Here is a 17,370-nt window from a genome sequence, read left to right on the forward strand (position 1 = left end):
TTAACTATCGGTGATGACCTCGCTACTTGGAAATGTAGACATTTTATTTGCTGGCTCTGCCAAGATCTGTACAGTTGATGTGCTTAGTGGGTTGCCTGTAATTCATGCTTGGGAAATTCTGTAACATAGTTTCTATTAATAAATGTACGTAAAGGACAGACACCTAAACACCCCCCACCCCGTCTGCACACTACTGAACCTGTCGATTGGTTGAGGGGAGAGGAAGTGGATTGATATGATGTGAAAACTAGTTTTTATGTCTGCAAACTCTAATTCTCTCATTTCTTTATGGAGTGGAGAATGGGGCACTTTAATGTTTATATTCTCTTTTCCACCCCCACCATCCCTCCTCCACATGGGGAGGGTCCTGCATCGCTGTCTTAACTTTTGGGGAGTGGGGATTGGTTTGTTATTGTGGGAAGTTGGTGGGCTGGGTCTTCCTTTTTCCTGTGTCCCACCTCTTTGCAGTCCGAGTGACCACTTCCTGCTTTTGTCTGTCCACAAGTACAAAAAAAGTACATATGTATAAATTTGTAAGGAGCTGTGTTAACATTTAAATGCGTTGAGTGTATATGATTTTAAAATGTTGACATTTTGATTTTAATGACAATACTCTAGAAAGAAAAATAAATTATACATAACCTGTTGCTGTGTCTCTGTTGTTGCTTTGAAAACAGAATAGATTGCTCAAGTTGAATATGAATTACTGCGATTAAGAAAAAAGCACCAGACTCTGTTATGTATTTCAAGTAGCACAACTGCTTTGTATTTTATTGCAACAAAAATTGCACCAAGGCTAGAGAGAGAGAAAAAGAAAACATATTTACAAAGGAAAGCAAAGTTTGTCTACAAAATTGGTGAGAAGACTTAGACATTAGAGTAGTGGTATGGTTGAAAAGGAGAGAAAAACAGATGAGCCGACACTGACAGTACCATGTTGAAGTCAAGGCAGTTAACGCAGACAGGGCATGGGGGTGTTACTGAAAAAAGATGTTACAGTGGATATTCATGGGTATTTTAGTCTATAATGGTCAGCTTATCACTTTTGTAAGACAGCAAGTGACAGATTTATCAACATTTCAGTCCAGTGTTTCCCCCAGGATATATTTATTTCTTGCTGGGGTAGAAAGGCCTCAAACAGCATCAGGACCACGTGTCATTAACCCTCCAAAGAGCCCTTTCAATGGTGAGAAACACTGATCACTCTTTACAGATCAAACATGGGGGGGGGGGGGGGGGGGGGGGGCTGCTACTGATGGCTTTTGTGACTGGCATGTAGAGAAAGTTGAATTAGTTTTACAAAAGTAAAAAAAAAAAGGTCCAGTCTGAGGACAACATAAAAGTCTGATCCACAAAGAAGCAGATCGTGCACCCTGGTCCCTCTCCAGTATCGACTGGAGACAAAGGTTTTTGGTATGGCAATAACACAAGTATATCTAAAACAAACCAACACAGCTACCCACTCTGCCACATCTCTGGAAAGTGGCAAGTCCTAAACAGCTCCGCCAATAGTGTTAAAGGCACTACTTGTCACCAAAGTGTGCAGTGAGGCAAAAAAGGTGAAAACCAGAAGCTCATTCTGCCTTATTTGCTTGCTCCCATTATTATTTTATGGCACATGGTTGCAAATACTGCAAAAAGCATTCATACAGAACAAACACTGACGCGTTTTCATCACTCGGCACACAACCCAGTCACTGATGAAGCAATGCAACATGTTGGACAGAGGCATCAGGTTATAAACACTGTGATTCCAGATGCTCCCTAATTCTCACAATGTGTCAACAGAAATATGAGATCAGTCGTTTAAAAGTTAGAAGGCATCCTAGAACAAGATGAGGTTAAGGTTTTTCTCATTGTCATTGGCATCGATGAAGAATCATACTTTTAACAGTGATATATCAAAAGGCCTCTTCTACTAGTGTCATCGATAAAGGGGGAGAACACAACGAGAATACATAAGACATGATCATTTCAGAAATGATTGGTGAAAAGTCATGTTGATAAAGTATTGGCCCCTCGCCTCTCATAAAAAGGCCAAAAGACAGTTCATTCATGGTTAAGGCTTTTCAATATTGCATACTCTGACGCGGTCTACAGAGAGATTCCTTTGATTCCATCCACAGTAACAACAGGCTTAAGTGTTTCGGAAGTGAACTGTAGTGACACTCCGCTCTCACGCAGGCTTTACCCTCCGACAGCTCAGCATGGACTGCTCAGAAAAAAAGAGTAGTGTAGGAAACAGTTTTATATCAGTTTTACATCTTGGTAGCTTTATGGCGCTACCTCTGAACAATGCCACTGATCTCTTTGACGGACGACAGCAGCTTGCTGAAGTCCTGCTGTGCGTTGGCGCCCCCTGTGGCGGTGGGGCAGATCTGCAGCTCCCGCAGGCTGTTCTCCAGCTTGTTGATGGCCTCGCGGAAAGCGAACTTGTTCCTCATCTGCTGTATGGAGTCCACGAAGCTCACGCAGTACTTGGACAGGTTCTTGCCGGCCTCCAGCACGGCGCTGTGGCTGCCCGTCTGCTCAGAGTTTCGGCAGATGGCCGTGCGGAGCCGCTCGGTGCCTTCCAGCACCATGTCCCGCGTCACGGCCGAGTTGGGGGTGCGCTCGGTTGCCTGGCGGGGGGCCGTCTTGCGGAGGGAGCGCCGGGTGTTCACTAGGGGGATGAAGGCGGTGGGCGAGCATAGGTCGCCGGGGCAGGTGAGGGAGGAAGAGAAGCCTCCCAGGCTCTGGCTGGAGAGGGAGGTGGTCACTGAAGAGGAGGAGGCGGAGGTCTTTAACGGTTGAGGTTTGGAGGTGGAGCCCAGGGACAGCTTCTTGGAGCCTTCGCTGAGGGGGGAGCGGGCTGAGTCACTGGCAGTGGTTGTGTGGTGGGGCTCTGAGGGAGAGGGGAGGCCCTTAGCTTTGATGTCTGAGGGGGAGGGGAGTTCTGAAGTGGGGCTGCGGGAAATCTTGCCCGATTTGGCGTTGGTGGGTGGCGGAGGTGGGGCTGGCTTGGGTTTGTGTATCTTTCCTCGTTCCCTGACAGATTCCCCGGAGTGCTTGTTCCTGCGGGCCCTGCACTCGTCTCCAGCGGCCCCCAGAGCGGGGAACACGTTGGGCTTGAGGAGCTCGGCGTGGAGCGCGCTGGTCTTGGAGTTCTCTAGTCCGGGCAACCCCAGTCTCCGGACCACCTTTGGTGTTAGGGCCTGGGGACTGGAACCAGGACTGGGATCAGTGTCTTTGCATAAGAAGGAAGAGGAAACGTCTGAAAGGATGTTCAGACGTGGCGGGGGAGTGAGGGTCCCCTTTCGAGGGGCGTTCTCCCCTTTTTGCTCACTGGTTCTCTTGCGTGGAAGGGCTGGCTTCCCCCCGAAGGTGCCCGAGTCGAAGTGGCGCTGGCCGAGGTCCCGGGGCAGCGTGACGGACTTCCACTCGGTGCCGTCAGAGCCGCTGGGCATGCTGGAGGACCAGAGGAAGCGCTTGGTGTTGGACATGGGCTCCTCCTCGCTGGGTGGGGTTGTGGCTGCTTTCCCTCCAGGGCCAGGCACTGCAGGAGCTCCCTTCTTGCGTGGGAACAAAGGCCCCGGGTAGGTGGGGGCCCCGTTGGTGATGCCCCCTGCCCCGTTGTTGTTAGGACCCAGGAACTTTGCGGAGTCGAGGCCATGTGTGATGTCATTAATGGTCAACGAGTTACCGTTGTTGAAGTTGTCGCCGTCTCGGAGATCTGGAGTCATGCCCCTTCTCTCGGGGTGGATGTCCATCTCTCTGAAGGACGAGCTGCGTTTGGGCGGAGCGGGCGCATTCTTTTTCTTTTTCTTTATGAGACTGAGAAAGCCACGACTCTTGTCCTTGTCTTTGGGTATCAAGCGATCGTCCTCATTCAGGTTACTGTCCAGCAGGGGGCGCTCTTTCCTGGGGAGCATGGGTGAAGACACAGCTACATCCGGATCCAAAGGGTCTGAGGAAGAGCCCAAAAGAACCAGAAAACGATTAGTGATGAGGAAGAAATACCAAACTACAATTAATTCAACGGGCTAGAGAAAATGAATAACCATTTTACCCAGCAGTGGGTGTAAGTGCGTCTCACCTGGACTATCTCCATCCCGGTTGTCCATGTTTTTGCGGAGAGTTCTGGTTTTGGTGGGCAGCTGTGGTGCCTGCTGGGTGGGGCCCCATGTCGCCTTCTTCCCTTTCTTTCCCAGCTCCTTTTCCACCTCTAAAAGTACAAATACAGACAAGATTCAACACTATTATCACATCTTAATAACTATGATAGAAGAACCAACAAAAACCACCAGCCTCAGGGACAGTTTTTACCCCACAGGCAATAAGACTGCTAAACGCCTGAGCTCTGATAAGTGCCGCCATAACCATTCATCTGTTTGTCATCTTACAATGTATTTATCTAAATAGTTATGACTGTAATAAACCGTATTTAATTTCATCTTGCTGTACATTATTTAATTTTACATCCTGTTCTTGTATATATCATATTCTATTTACGTGTGTACATAGACTTCTGCACTATTTTTGAATTTGTTTTATTGTGTTTGTCTTACATAACTATGTTGCATTGTTGGAGGTCGGAACATAATATTTTCATTGTCATTTCTACACTTTTTATGACATTAAAACCTTTGGATTTAATTTGAAGGGTGAATATATGAGAAAATAACAGGGATATCAAAGATGGCCGTACTGACCATCAGAGATGCTGGACTCCTGGAACATGGTTTCGAACGCTTGGTGTGTTTCAGCAAAAGATGGACGCTCTGTGGGGTTCCACCTCCAACCTGCCAGAGAGATGTTGTGAATAAATAATAAGGACATCCTTCATGATTAGTGACTTCAATCATATTCAGTATAGATGATGTTGCTACTCACAGTCCCTCATGAGCTCGTAGACCTTCTCGGGGCAGCCCTCCGGTCGGTCCATGCGGTAATCCTTCTCCAGCAGCTCGTACACTTGGGACAGGTCGATGCCGGGGTACGGAGACATGCCGTAGGTGGCGATCTCCCACAGCAGCACACCGAATGCTGGAGATGTAGGCACAAGACAGCTAGTTGTGCTATTCATACGATTAACAACGGAAACACGTCAAGAGCTAAATCACTGAACTGTAAATGGTGGGAAGGTGGAAAACAATGGACCCTTGTTGAAGAGGAACCTGAAATAAAGGTGTTATAGGAGGACCATCAGAGTACATTGTATGCTGTAATGAGATCAAACTTACCCCAGACATCAGATTTGATGGAGAACTTGTTGTATGCCAGACTCTCTGGAGCGGTCCACTTGATGGGGAACTTGGCTCCAGCATGAGCGGTGTAGGTGTCCCCGGTCATCAGCCTGCTCAGGCCAAAGTCTGCAACCTTCACCAGGTGGTTCTCCCCGACCAGACAGTTACGGGCAGCCAGGTCCCTGCAGGAGACAATAAAGAGAGGAATGAGTGACGAACAGGAGGCCATGATGCAATCCTGACTTTCTCAAAACAGAACAGTAAAAGATAAAGACAAAGTAACTAAAACATATTGCATTTCTAGATATGTTTCTGTTCAAGCTGAGTCTTGTGAAGTTTAAAAATTAAAAATGCAGTTTGGCAAATAGGAAAGTCATAGATCATTACATTTCTCATAAAACAACCTCGTTAAACATGCCACAACGATAGAGCTGTGTAACAACACGTCTGATGCAAGTCCTGCGAGAGCACATGGGAGGAGAGCAGCTCAGAAATGGAGAGGAGAATGTGAGATTTAAGGACAAAGCAGATGTTTTCTTTAGTTTGCTTGCAGCTCTGACTGAGACCACACTACTGAGGATAACCAGGCTGCCTGACAAACCTTTGATAAACGACAATATAGACAGGATCATGACACCCACCTGTGAATAAAGTTTTTTTTCTCCAGGTACTCCATGGCGGAGGAGATCTGCGTGGCCATGTGGAGCAGCACCACTGCATTGACCTCCTCCCTGTTGCACTCCCTCAGGTAGTCCAGGAGGTTACCGTGGGTCATGAACTCTGTGATGATGTAGAAGGGGGGCTCCCGTGTGCACACACCTGCCAATCAAAACAAGGATTTGTAGTTTACTTGCATATAGCTTTTATACAGAAACAAATATGCTATTTAACCTATTTCACTCTGGTTATTAGTTCTCCCGAGTCAAAATATCTTCCATTTTGAAGAAGTGGACATACCTAGCAGTTGTACCAGGTTGGGATGTTTGATCTCTTTCATGACCGCAGCCTCTTTTAGAAACTCCTCCACCTCCATTGTATCCTCCTGCACAGAGTTTAAGGCAAACAAAGTGAGCCCAACCATTGGCTGGCTGCAGTTGCGTCCATGCAACACCAGATGGAAGCATTATTCAGACAATTACAGATGTAATAGCTGACACAGTGTTAATAAGTGACAACAGTAGGTGTCAAAATGTTTCCACTCCATTTCATGACATACACCCTTTGCTCAAAATATCCAAACTTATCCTGCTCTTCGTCACGCTATCTGTTTCCTTTACCTTTAGTGTCTTCACAGCCACGGTGAGGTTGTACTTCTTCCAAACCCCCTCGTACACCTCCCCGTATTGGCCCCCTCCCAGCTTGTGCTTCATGGTAATGTCTGTGCGCTCCATCTCCCACTTGTCGTAGTTTGGAGAGACCCCGTAGATGGTGGGCTTGTTGCGTTTGGGCGCCGGATAGTGCAGCGTGGTGATGAGGCCGTCGCTCACCGTGGAGTGATGGTGCACCAGCTCCGCCAGCGTGTTGAAGCGGCTTTCAGACGAGACGTACAGCTGGAGGAGAAATAGATTCTACATTTGAGTAGATGCATATGAAAGGTCAGTTCAGCTTAGGTTATGGACAGGGTTTTAAGCCACTAGCTATGAAAATACTTATTCATACACCAAATATCTGCCACAGTTTTGGATTAGTACAAGATTAGTGATTATCATTTCTAAGGATTTATGTTTTCATTACATGACTAAGTGTAAAATTGCATTAAAAGGGTAGTGATTACCCCTTATGTCTGGAAACAATGAGCAATATTAGGGACATTTTTCGAAGCATGAAGCAATCTTCTAAGTCTTGACCAACACTAAAACATTTCTTTCGTAAAGACAGACCTTAACACATTTTAAAACTCACAAGGCATTACTCAGGAATCTGGAGGAGGGGAGGATATTGGTCAGGGCTCAGTGGACACAGTCTTTTCCATTGTCCCAAGTGTTACATAACCCTAAAAATGATTTGCGCTACAATCTGCACTGCGTTACTTGTGAACAGGCTTTTCTCGAGCTAGCTGAAGGCATTTGGAAGAATTGTTTTTAAAAAGGCAGTGAAATCACATTCTATATCGATAGAGGATCTCCTAGCTTAAACCCTGACCATGTACTAAATTAAAGTGGGAATAAACAATTTGACCAACATAAAATAATAGTATCCAGAGCAGTTTTAATCAGTCAGTATGAAACAAAGCTGCAGCCTGGGGGGTGTTGAGGTCATCTCAAACTATCGGAGTAGTCTTTCATACCAGACTCTTGAGTTGTAGCTCAGTGGGAGTATGGAAAACAATATGAGATGGAGAGCCGTGTGTGTGTGAGTGTCTGTGCGTGTGTGCATACTTGGCTGCATCTGTCTGCTCTAATGCATGTCATAGCACGGGCGTCAGCGTCTGGCTGGCCCTGCGTCTGCTGGCCATTATGAGCAGCACAGTGGTGGTTAGAGGCATTCTTGTCATAGCTAGCGTTCCTGGAGCCGGCTCACCTCGCTGCAGACAGGAGGGTGACACGGCCAACATGGCATGGGCCTCTCTGTTGGCATAACTATTTGGGGGAATCCCTCCGTGCTCCAGATTCCCTGCCTTCTTTGGCCAACCTGAGTCTTAAGCTCATTACATTTATGATTTCTAGTAGGGCGAGATATGAGGAAGCTATACAATATGAAATCATGCGGTTGGATATTGAGATAAGAATATTGCCTGCAATAAATAAATAGATATAAGAGTGCACCTAGTTCTGTAGTTTTCAAGTAGACGGCTTATAGAACCGCAAATTGCATTTAAAACATTAAAAAGGAGATAATTTCTAATGTCCATTTTTTTAGATTATACTTTAAAGGGCAGTTTTGTACTAATAGCTGGTAACTATCTGCACTGTCACAGTTGTCGGTGATGATAATAAAAACAACTATATATTTCCGCAGCCTAAATTTCATGTAGTATATTATGTGAAACCTCGTAGGGAGAAAAAAACATATATAATCTCAGGTTGGGTCTTTATCTGAATGATGGAAACCTGCCCTGGCTGAAAGATAAAGCCATATAGAAATATGTGCAATTTGCTGTAAGTAAACAAACAGGATCTAAAAATGGTACTTGGCCAATAGAACTCCAGCATATGAAAAAGCAAGAAGAATGTAAAGGCACTTAATTAAACCTTCATTTTTAAGCAGACAGAAGAGGTGGTGTGTGTGTGTATGTGTATGTGTAGGTGTAGGTGTATGTGTAGGTGTAGGTGTGTGTGTATATATACAGAGTGTGTGTGTGTGTGTGCTGCTGCCTACCTTGCCATCAGACGCAGTGTTAATCCTGTAATGGTAGACTCTGCCCTCGCAGCGCAGAGAGATGGACCTCTGGCCGGGGCTGCTCTCACTCTCGCGCACGAGGAAGCTCCCGTTGATGCCCGAGCTGAGCAGGTACTCGGCCGCGTTGCGAGACACGGGTCCATGGTACCAGCTGTGCTTCTCCAGGCTGTTGACAGGCGTGATGTAGTTGGACGGCACCCAACCCTGGCCATTCTTGGTCTGTGCCTCGCACCACTCGCCGTTGTGGTTGTAGCCCAGCACACGCAGCTTCTCTCCTACATGGGAAAAAATAACATTTCAATATCAAGGAAAAAGTGTGAACCCCTACTTGATTAATATCTTAAATGGTTGGAGCTCATTTCTTCAGAGGTGGGAAGTAGTGGAGTACAAATACTTCGTTACTGTACTTAAGTACATTTTTCTGGTATCAGTACTTTACTCCACTACTTTTTACTTTTACTTCTTACATTTTCAAAACAGGCTGGTTACTTTAGTTTTAATCTGTGTATGGTGGCGTGATCATTATTATTTAGAGTCATTGCGTGCCTGTTGATTTTAACATCATTTCCTGGTCTTCTCTAAAGAAGAGGGACCAATGAAAACGTTGTCATGTTGCCGTTGTTCAGCATTGAAACATTCATTAGCTAACAATGACATTATTGTTCTATTAATATAAAGGGAGGTCAGTAACTCTTTAAAACAGCTGGTAGTTATGGGTACTTTTTATTTAAATACATTTCCAAGCCCACACTTCTTTACTTTTACTTGAGTAAAGAAGTTTAGTCAGTACTTCTACTTTTACCAGAGTATTTTTAAACACAAGTATCTGTACTTCTACTTGAGTAAAGGATGTGTGTACCTTTGCCATCTCTGCATTTCTTTGATCTTAGAAAGAATATTTCCAGGGGGGCATTGTTGTGAATCCCCCATATTCTTTGTATGAAGAACAGGCTACACAACTTGGACACTGCACTTAAAGTTAAATCAACATCTTCTAAGTTAAACATGCAGGAATTCACCAAATCTAATTCCATGTTTCCATAAATCAAAGCTCTGGCAGCTGCTTTTATTTTCTTAACTTGTCATTTAGACAAAATAAATGCACTTCTTTACTTTAGTTTAGTTTACTTTGGGTATAACAAAAATATAGTAAAAGTGGCCAAACTTCAATCTGGCAATATAGAAGCAAAGTGACAAGAGAAGCTTTGTTTTTGATGAATTGGCTCATATTATGGAAAGTAATGTTGTACAGGACATGTTCTTGTTTATTCCGGTGCATATGTTCTCTCCTTCCTTCCTGTGTTTGTCTGTGTGATCCATGTGTGGTATTGTTTTACAGACGGTTCACCAACACAAAAAAACTATGTGTTCGAGACCATTGTCAGGAAGTGAGAGTCAGACAGGGGGGAAGGAGACAGGAAGTAAATAAGCAGATCCCAAATAAGATGAATAACCTTGTTGGGACTTTCTTTCGCCACTTTGAATCACTTCTAGTGGTGACAGTAGTCAAAAACAAAGATAAAACATCATTGATTTACCTACAAAAGCCTATCTGAAAATTAGCTGACTAATTCCTTGTTGATTACAAATCATCTTATGACATCCTGAAGTCAAATGTAATACCTTTTAAGACCTTTTTTAAGTACCTTTCTATACATTTGAAGACCTCATCGCCACTTTGAGATTTAACCGGTTACATTGGCGACACACTTTACCTCATATTTACTATATACAGTATTGATTGTCCTTCCTCCTTATCTTCCAACCATTTGGACGCAGACTTGCATTTCCCCATAACGATGTTGTTTAACAACCGGCGTAAATGGACCTTCACGTGCTATCAAGCAGTGAGCGTGCGATGTCCTGTTCAGATGACGTCAAATCCAACGGGATGCCATAAATAAACTACACAGAATCACACTACACACCTACGCAATGATTACATTCAGGCAAACTGTAGAATACAACCTCTTTGGACAATTGATATACTTATTGAAAACAAGCTACAAAATGTAATACTTTGGAAAATGCCGTTTAATACTTTTTAATAGCTAAATTGATTTATCAACTTTTAATACTTTTTAAGACCCCGCGGACACCCTGTGTGAGAATAAATGGCCTTATTTATCCCTTTTACTTACCTTTAGTAATGCTGAGTGTGTTGTCGCCACTGGCCACAAAATCATAGAGCGCGACAAACAGGTTGGGGTCATTCTCGCTGGGGCCGGCCAACAGGTTCTCTTTGGAGTTCCAGCGGGCGGCTTCTGTCAGACCCTGACTCTCAAAGTCCGGTCTCTGGAGAGCTTCTGAAAAAATAGAGAGAGAACACATGCCGTCAATGTGGGAAAACATGAGACAATGCATTGCTGAGGGAGAGCTGTAGGCGTGTGTTTGGTACGCAGCGACATTGTGAGGCAGTTTTCCCATACAGACACACACATTGGAGATGATTCAGCAACAACTGTTGCCTCTCCACGTGTCATTAAAATTCTACATTCCCAAAATTGGGCCTTGCTCCAACAAGCAGGTCATCAGCTGTGATCCCAGAGAGGGATTAGAGTAATAACCCTGGTCATGTGACCCGCTGTGTCCCCGCTGTCTTTGTAACGTTTCATTTCCTGGATTATCCCTGCCTAGTTTTCATTTTCCTGAATACCTAGACAACTAGCGACCAGCAGACCGTGAGAATGTGTCTCAGCATGAATCTTCAGTGTAACTGGAAACTAGATGTGCTTGCACTCACAGGTAATGATGCCAGGTTCAAAGCCCTTTAACTAATAGTTATGCTAATTACAGACACAGCTGGAATTATAGCAATTTTAGAGCAGTAAAGCTGATGGCTAAATTACAAAATGTGGAAAATGGAAAGAATGAGGAAGGAAGGAAAATGTTTTAGGAGGAGTGCAGTGAGGAGAGAACTTTAAAGTGCAGTTTGGCCTGAGCGTGAGCTCCATTGTGTGGCTTCCTCAGCTGTTGTCACACATGTTTTAGAGCCATCTTACATTTCATCCCCCAGCTCAAAAACACCCACATCCTTCCAGCAGAGACAACAGACTACAGCTGCACCACGTTTTCACCTTCTAGGGAACATTTCGCAATGAGGATTATGTGAGGAGGGAAAATTCTCAAATCAATTTATAAGAAAAGCAGTAATAGTGCAAGATACACAGTATCATTGGAAATCCAATACAACTCTCAAAAAGTGATGAAAGTCACTGGAACTAACCGTTAATGTTTGAATCTTCACAATTACAATAAGACTGGGAAAAAAGTTGCTAGCTAAAGATTGCATTAAACATTGAATTAAATAAATTCGGGCCTCTATATTAAATTCGTTGTTTTGTATTTTCTGTGGATTTGGTAACACTGGGAAACAAATCCTGACTTGTAATTACGTTTCTTTCACGTAGAAAATAAGCCCTTTTACAACTGTAAAACTACCTACACCAAAAAACACGATCCTATATAAATCATTTTCCTTCATGCAATAAACCACAAATAAAATTACAACATATTTGCAGTTGGAATCGATTTACATATCAATATAAAAGTACCTTCTTAAAAACACTCCCCCAACACTGACAAATCTTCAAAAATAAAACAATAGTCTGAGAGCCAAGTCAGGCTCCAGGATCCTGGTAATCCTGAAGAACAATATTGCAAGTCAATGGCTTTTCCTCAAGGCTGTATAAATAATGCAAAAGGAGCCCACTGTAAACATATTAGATTATTATGCCTACTGGCCTTTACTACTGCTACGTCCCTGTTATATTCAGAATTTCCCAGGCAAGTTGATTAACAAAGATTTAAAGTTGCAAAGGCTTTTTCTCAATCCCACACAGAGAGGTCAGTCCGATAAAACCAGCTGTCAAGTTTAAATGACTGCATCATATCATACCAATAGTACCGCAGGCAGGAACAATTGTGGCCAACTTTAAGCATTTCCTACGTGCAAACACTACACACAAACATGATGGAACAGTTATCCATTGTGTTATCTCTCTTAATTGAAAACCATTTATCTTTTGGAAGTTTTTATGAATCCCTTTACCCTTTAGGTTCATAAAACACTCGGAAAAAGCTACTGGATTCAACAGATTAAGCCACAGTCGAGGCCGTTTTTCTGAAAATATCATATTTTGGAGATACGTGCTTTTCATCACATGATGGAAAGTGCTGGAGCAAAACCAAGTCTCCCTGTTGCATAATGAAGCATATTGCGACTTGCTTACCACATTTATTGCACAAGTGAATGTGAGTTGAGGAAAAATTCCACACATCTACAGTTTGTTTCTGCAAAAGATTAAGGAGTGAGATCATCTAATGTATCATTTACAGACATTATGCCTGTAGAAGGAGTGCTAAGGACTGTCTGGTCTGAAGGAGACCAACGTGTAAAAACAGACAAAAACAGCCATGATCTCTGTGCTTTACCACAACTGATTTATCCACAATGGTCATGCAGTTATTATGACTTGGGTGAAAGGACAATGTGCATGCAGGGATCAAGGCAGAGCTGGATTTGTTGGGAAAGATCTTTGAGCATGAGTCAAAGAGTGTGCACCCTCTCTAGATGCTACAGAGCTGCAAGCAACTATAGATATACACTCAGGACAATGGAGGCATGCTTATTTGTGAAGCTTTCCCCAACAAGTCAGCTGAGGTTTTAACAGAATGCAAGGTTATTCCAGATATGTTAATCAAAACTGAATGCCGTTTAGTTTTGAGTCATAACATCAGCTTAAGATTCAAGGTTAGAGAAGATATGACAAAGTTTGAAGAAGTAGGCCAAATGAAGAAGAATTTGTAGCATGCAAGACTTAGTGCAGCGGCCCTAAGGAATGGGAACAGCCAGTCACATGACATTGTTGACAAGTTGCAGGCCTCAGTGTGTTGGGCTGATAACAAACCTTTCACAGCCTTTGAGCACACTGAGACAATCAATGCCAAATGTGGTCATTGTTTGAGGTCACTCACAAACCTGCCATTTAGCCTGTGAGAAAACACCAGATTTGGTTTCATCTGGAGCATAGTGCCTTGCTCAGACCCCTACAGTATATCAAAGTAGATTCCAATCCTATAAAGACAAAACCTGTTGAATGCTGGAGCAACCAATCCAGGTTGATACAGATATGTCTTTAAACAAAGACAGACTGTCGCAGCACATGAAATTCTGCAGATACAGAAACACAAAAAGACCCTTAGTAGGGAAGCAGTCACCTTTCTACAGTATAATATGCCAGTTGTCATAAAGTATTAGATTATTAAAGCCAAAAGATATAACATATGATCATATCAAGCAGTAACATTCATATTGACAGTTTAAATCATAATACAATTGCATATCAATCTATCTGAGACAGTAGACAGCAAATGTGCATTGATAGTTTGTTTGTTGGGAATTGTAGATAGCATATGGGTCCAAACTCTTCATTTTTCAATACATGGCAAGAAAGTAGCATCCAAAGGAGATTTTCATTCGAGTGCATCTCTTGGTTATACATACGAGAATGAGAAAACATACAGATAACACTATGATGAAAGTGAAAAATACAGCCATGTTTTTTTGAATATAGGCTTAAGCTGAGGCCAGAGATCAAGCATCGGAGAAAAAGAGCTCCACTATACAAGATGCAGACCAGAGAGCCAGCAAGACATACCACATGTCCAGAGTTTGGCCTGGTTATAAAGTGTGTGGGCAGCGCATCGGAGCAGCCCATGCCACACATGACCACTTTACGGGCCACAAATACCACAGCTCTTTGTGAGAGGGCGACAGCACACTGACACATGGGCCATGACAACAAAGAGAGAGGAAAATGGAAGACATATGAAAAAGAAAAACCAGGGTTGAGGTATGCTTTTTAAAATCAGACTAAAAGTCCTCCAGAGTCCTGCAGTGGGGAATATTGCAGCATGTCCTACATGAATTACTGGGAAGAAACTAACATAATGATTAAATACGTTTGGAACTTGAATCATAGCTATGACGGCACCGCGATAAGCAATAAGAATTCACCCAAACTCACACACTGATGCAAGACAGACATTTCTCAAAAGCCCTACAGCTTTTAAAAAGAAACAGAAATGATTTCTGGCTTCATTTGGTGCCAGAGACCAAAAGAGCCCTGGTAGCTTTGATTCCAGTCATCCTAAATAAGCTGATTTACACCTTGGATTAAAAAAGCGAAATATAACTAAATACCAGGTAGAAAAGAAACCGACAGTCTGGGTCTAAAACCATGAATGTATATAGCAGTGTGATCCCTTTCCATTATGTCATTTCTAGGCCTAACTCACATATTTCTGAGGGATGAGAGGGGAACATCTACATCTTCTCTTGCATCACCTGAGTGCTAGGATGTGGAGAAGGGAGTTTCGAGACAAGGGAAACAAATTCACGTTACATTTGATATGGCTCTATCCATTAAAGGTAGGGTAGGTACGTTTGAGAAACCGGCTCGAGATCGCTAGAATTTGAAAATACACAACCGGAGAAAATCTGCCACTTCCTTACAGAGCCCCTCCTCCAACACACACGAACGCGCACATGACCAATGAGGGCACAAGATAAGTTTGTGCACAGATGGAAGGCTGACAGGCAGGTAGGCCATCTAGTTATTTTAGCTGGGCCGGCTAAAATGATTGGTCGTGCTTTTTACAGTACTACAGCTTCCACAGATGACATTTTTGTATGGATATTTTGTCAAAGCACTTAAGATATTCATTGCTATCGGGATGTTAAGAGCATTCCATGGAATATAACAAAAAGTGTATCTCGAGCCGGTTTCTCAAACGTACCTACCCCACCTTTAAGGGACATTTGTAAACGGATGAACAGACCAGAGCCAAATGGAGCCAACTAAACTTTACAACCACCATTTTCATCATTTAGCATGACAACAAAAGTGTCATAAAAAGTTGCATTACCCTGCTTGTATGCCATTCTGATCACGTCAAATGGCTAACGTTGATAACAAATACAAATGAGGCCTTCAGCTCTGATGGAGGAGTTTAGATCAGAAAGGTTTTAGTTTGGGGTGGAACATCTTAGCATGAGATTTGCAGTGCCTTGTACCATAAGGTCTGGAAATGAGAGACTCTTTATCACTGTCATCCACTTCAGTGGGGAGCGTACCAGGACTATTAACTCCATTAAATCATTTGGTTGCGCAATCTTTGGCACACATAAGTCTTCACAGAGTCTTCCTTTGCCAATCAATTACTATGTTGATCATGAACAGACTGGATGTTCCTGGATTTCTTCAAACTCCCCTTGTGTCCCCTTCATACATCACGGGCGAATCAATTACCCACTTTAACTGTGACCAGCACTGTGTAATTAGAAGTAATGGAAAATAAGAAATTGCTAGTGTGCGTACTACAAAGAGTGTGTGGAGTATATAGATCTACTTTATCTAAAGTTTCAAGACTAAAGATCCAAGTAGTGGAACATGGAGAAGTGAAAAGGCAGATTGAGATTAGATCCCCTCTCCTCATAAACAAGAGTTAAGTGGGACACGAGCAGGAGTCAGATTTCCTTGTATTCTCTTCTCCGTCTCTTTTTCCACTTCTTTCCTCTTCAGCTAGCCAGTGTGTCTGGCCTCCCTCACCCTCCCCTGTGCTCACTCTCTGCTTTCCCCTCCCCATTCTTCTGTTTCCACTGTGCAGAAATCATTGTTGAGCCTTTTTCTTTCTGTGTGACATCTCTACTTTACCTTTTGTTTATACTTCTCCAAAGTAAACGTTTCAAATCACGGCCCGAGCTAAAAGAACAACCCTTTCAACTCTCACAACGTTTTCTTACCTTCCAAGTAACAGCTGGAGGAGGACGAGAGGCCTTTCTTAGATTTACACCCCACCAATTTCAGGCATATCTCCAACATTTTCATTTGCTTTCTTTCCCTTCCCGCTTGAAAATGTTGTTGCTTGTTCAAATCAGAGGTCCCTCGAACGCTCTGCCTCTACATGTGTCCAACAAAAGGAAAAGTTCAAACGCAAGAGTAAAACGGAAAAAAGGAAAACAGCACCAAGGGAAAGTAGGTGTTCAAATACACTGCTTTTCTTTTCTTCAGTCCTCTCAGAAAGTGTTAATCATCTTTTCTCTTCACTCCTTGCCGAAACAGAAAAAGCAGAGTCCGCTGTCCGGCAAAGTCTATCAACTTTCTCTTCTGAGAGTCTCCATGTTTTTTTCTCCCTCTTTTGCTTTTGGGCTCTTGGTTAGCTCCACTTTGTTGGAGGGTAAAACGGCTCTCCAAAAGCATGGGTTTGGTCCGAAAGCTTGCTCCAGATGTAGATGTGTCAGTTGAGTGGGCAGTAGGGCAGTCTGCTCGGTGCCATTCCTCGCTCCGGTCCCCTGTGTGAGTGTGTTTCTGAGGCACAGGGACTACTCCTGCTACAGCTGCCAACAAAGGGCCTCTTTCAGGCTCAGCCCGCTGCACTCAATGACATCAGCTGAGCCCTCCCACCTCCAGCAGCAACACACACAATGAGAGGGAGAGACCGCTTCCACATACACAAGCACTCTGCAAGAGGAATATAAACAAGAGCACACCGTTGACTTCAATTCATACTAACAAGTGGAACAACTCCTGCAGAGGTCTTATATGAAACTTTGATTGGAGTTTTGTTTCAGTATGGACCCAAACAAAAAAAGTTCTTCCCTTCTGTTGAAGTCATGAGATGATTACAAGAAGCCCCTCCTCCAACTTTTTCACCCCCCTCCCCCCTCTTTCTCTGCTCGCTCTTCTTTTTGACTACACTTTTCCCCTCTCATCATTCAGAAATGTTTACAGGTTGAAGAAAT

At 43.4% G+C, this 17,370-nt stretch overlaps 1 protein-coding gene across 4 annotated transcripts in view; it reads right to left on the bottom strand.

Moving 5' to 3' along the window:
• Nucleotides 1–1,235: 1,235 nt before the first annotated feature.
• abl1 (c-abl oncogene 1, non-receptor tyrosine kinase) overlaps nucleotides 1,236–17,370 on the bottom strand; it is a 30,864-nt gene continuing 14,729 nt past the window's right edge. Inside the window, exons 1-11 of one of the 4 annotated variants that reach the window (XM_034123594.1) lie at nucleotides 16,372–17,152; nucleotides 10,706–10,870; nucleotides 8,544–8,839; nucleotides 6,503–6,793; nucleotides 6,183–6,267; nucleotides 5,867–6,044; nucleotides 5,223–5,407; nucleotides 4,873–5,025; nucleotides 4,692–4,781; nucleotides 4,076–4,204; nucleotides 1,236–3,946 (exon numbers count right to left, since the gene is read on the bottom strand). In XM_034123594.1, the coding sequence (XP_033979485.1) occupies nucleotides 2,283–3,946; nucleotides 4,076–4,204; nucleotides 4,692–4,781; nucleotides 4,873–5,025; nucleotides 5,223–5,407; nucleotides 5,867–6,044; nucleotides 6,183–6,267; nucleotides 6,503–6,793; nucleotides 8,544–8,839; nucleotides 10,706–10,870; nucleotides 16,372–16,456 (3,321 nt within the window). In that variant the 5' untranslated portion in view covers nucleotides 16,457–17,152 and the 3' untranslated portion in view covers nucleotides 1,236–2,282. Of the gene's footprint in view, nucleotides 3,947–4,075; nucleotides 4,205–4,691; nucleotides 4,782–4,872; nucleotides 5,026–5,222; nucleotides 5,408–5,866; nucleotides 6,045–6,182; nucleotides 6,268–6,502; nucleotides 6,794–8,543; nucleotides 8,840–10,705; nucleotides 10,871–16,371; nucleotides 17,153–17,370 lie in introns of those variants that run through there. The other 3 variants (XM_034123595.1, XM_034123593.1, XM_034123592.1) reach the window with 3 other exon arrangements.

The sequence above is a fragment of the Trematomus bernacchii genome, unplaced genomic scaffold, assembly GCF_902827165.1.
Source record: "Trematomus bernacchii unplaced genomic scaffold, fTreBer1.1, whole genome shotgun sequence".
Taxonomy (NCBI): domain Eukaryota; kingdom Metazoa; phylum Chordata; class Actinopteri; order Perciformes; family Nototheniidae; genus Trematomus; species Trematomus bernacchii.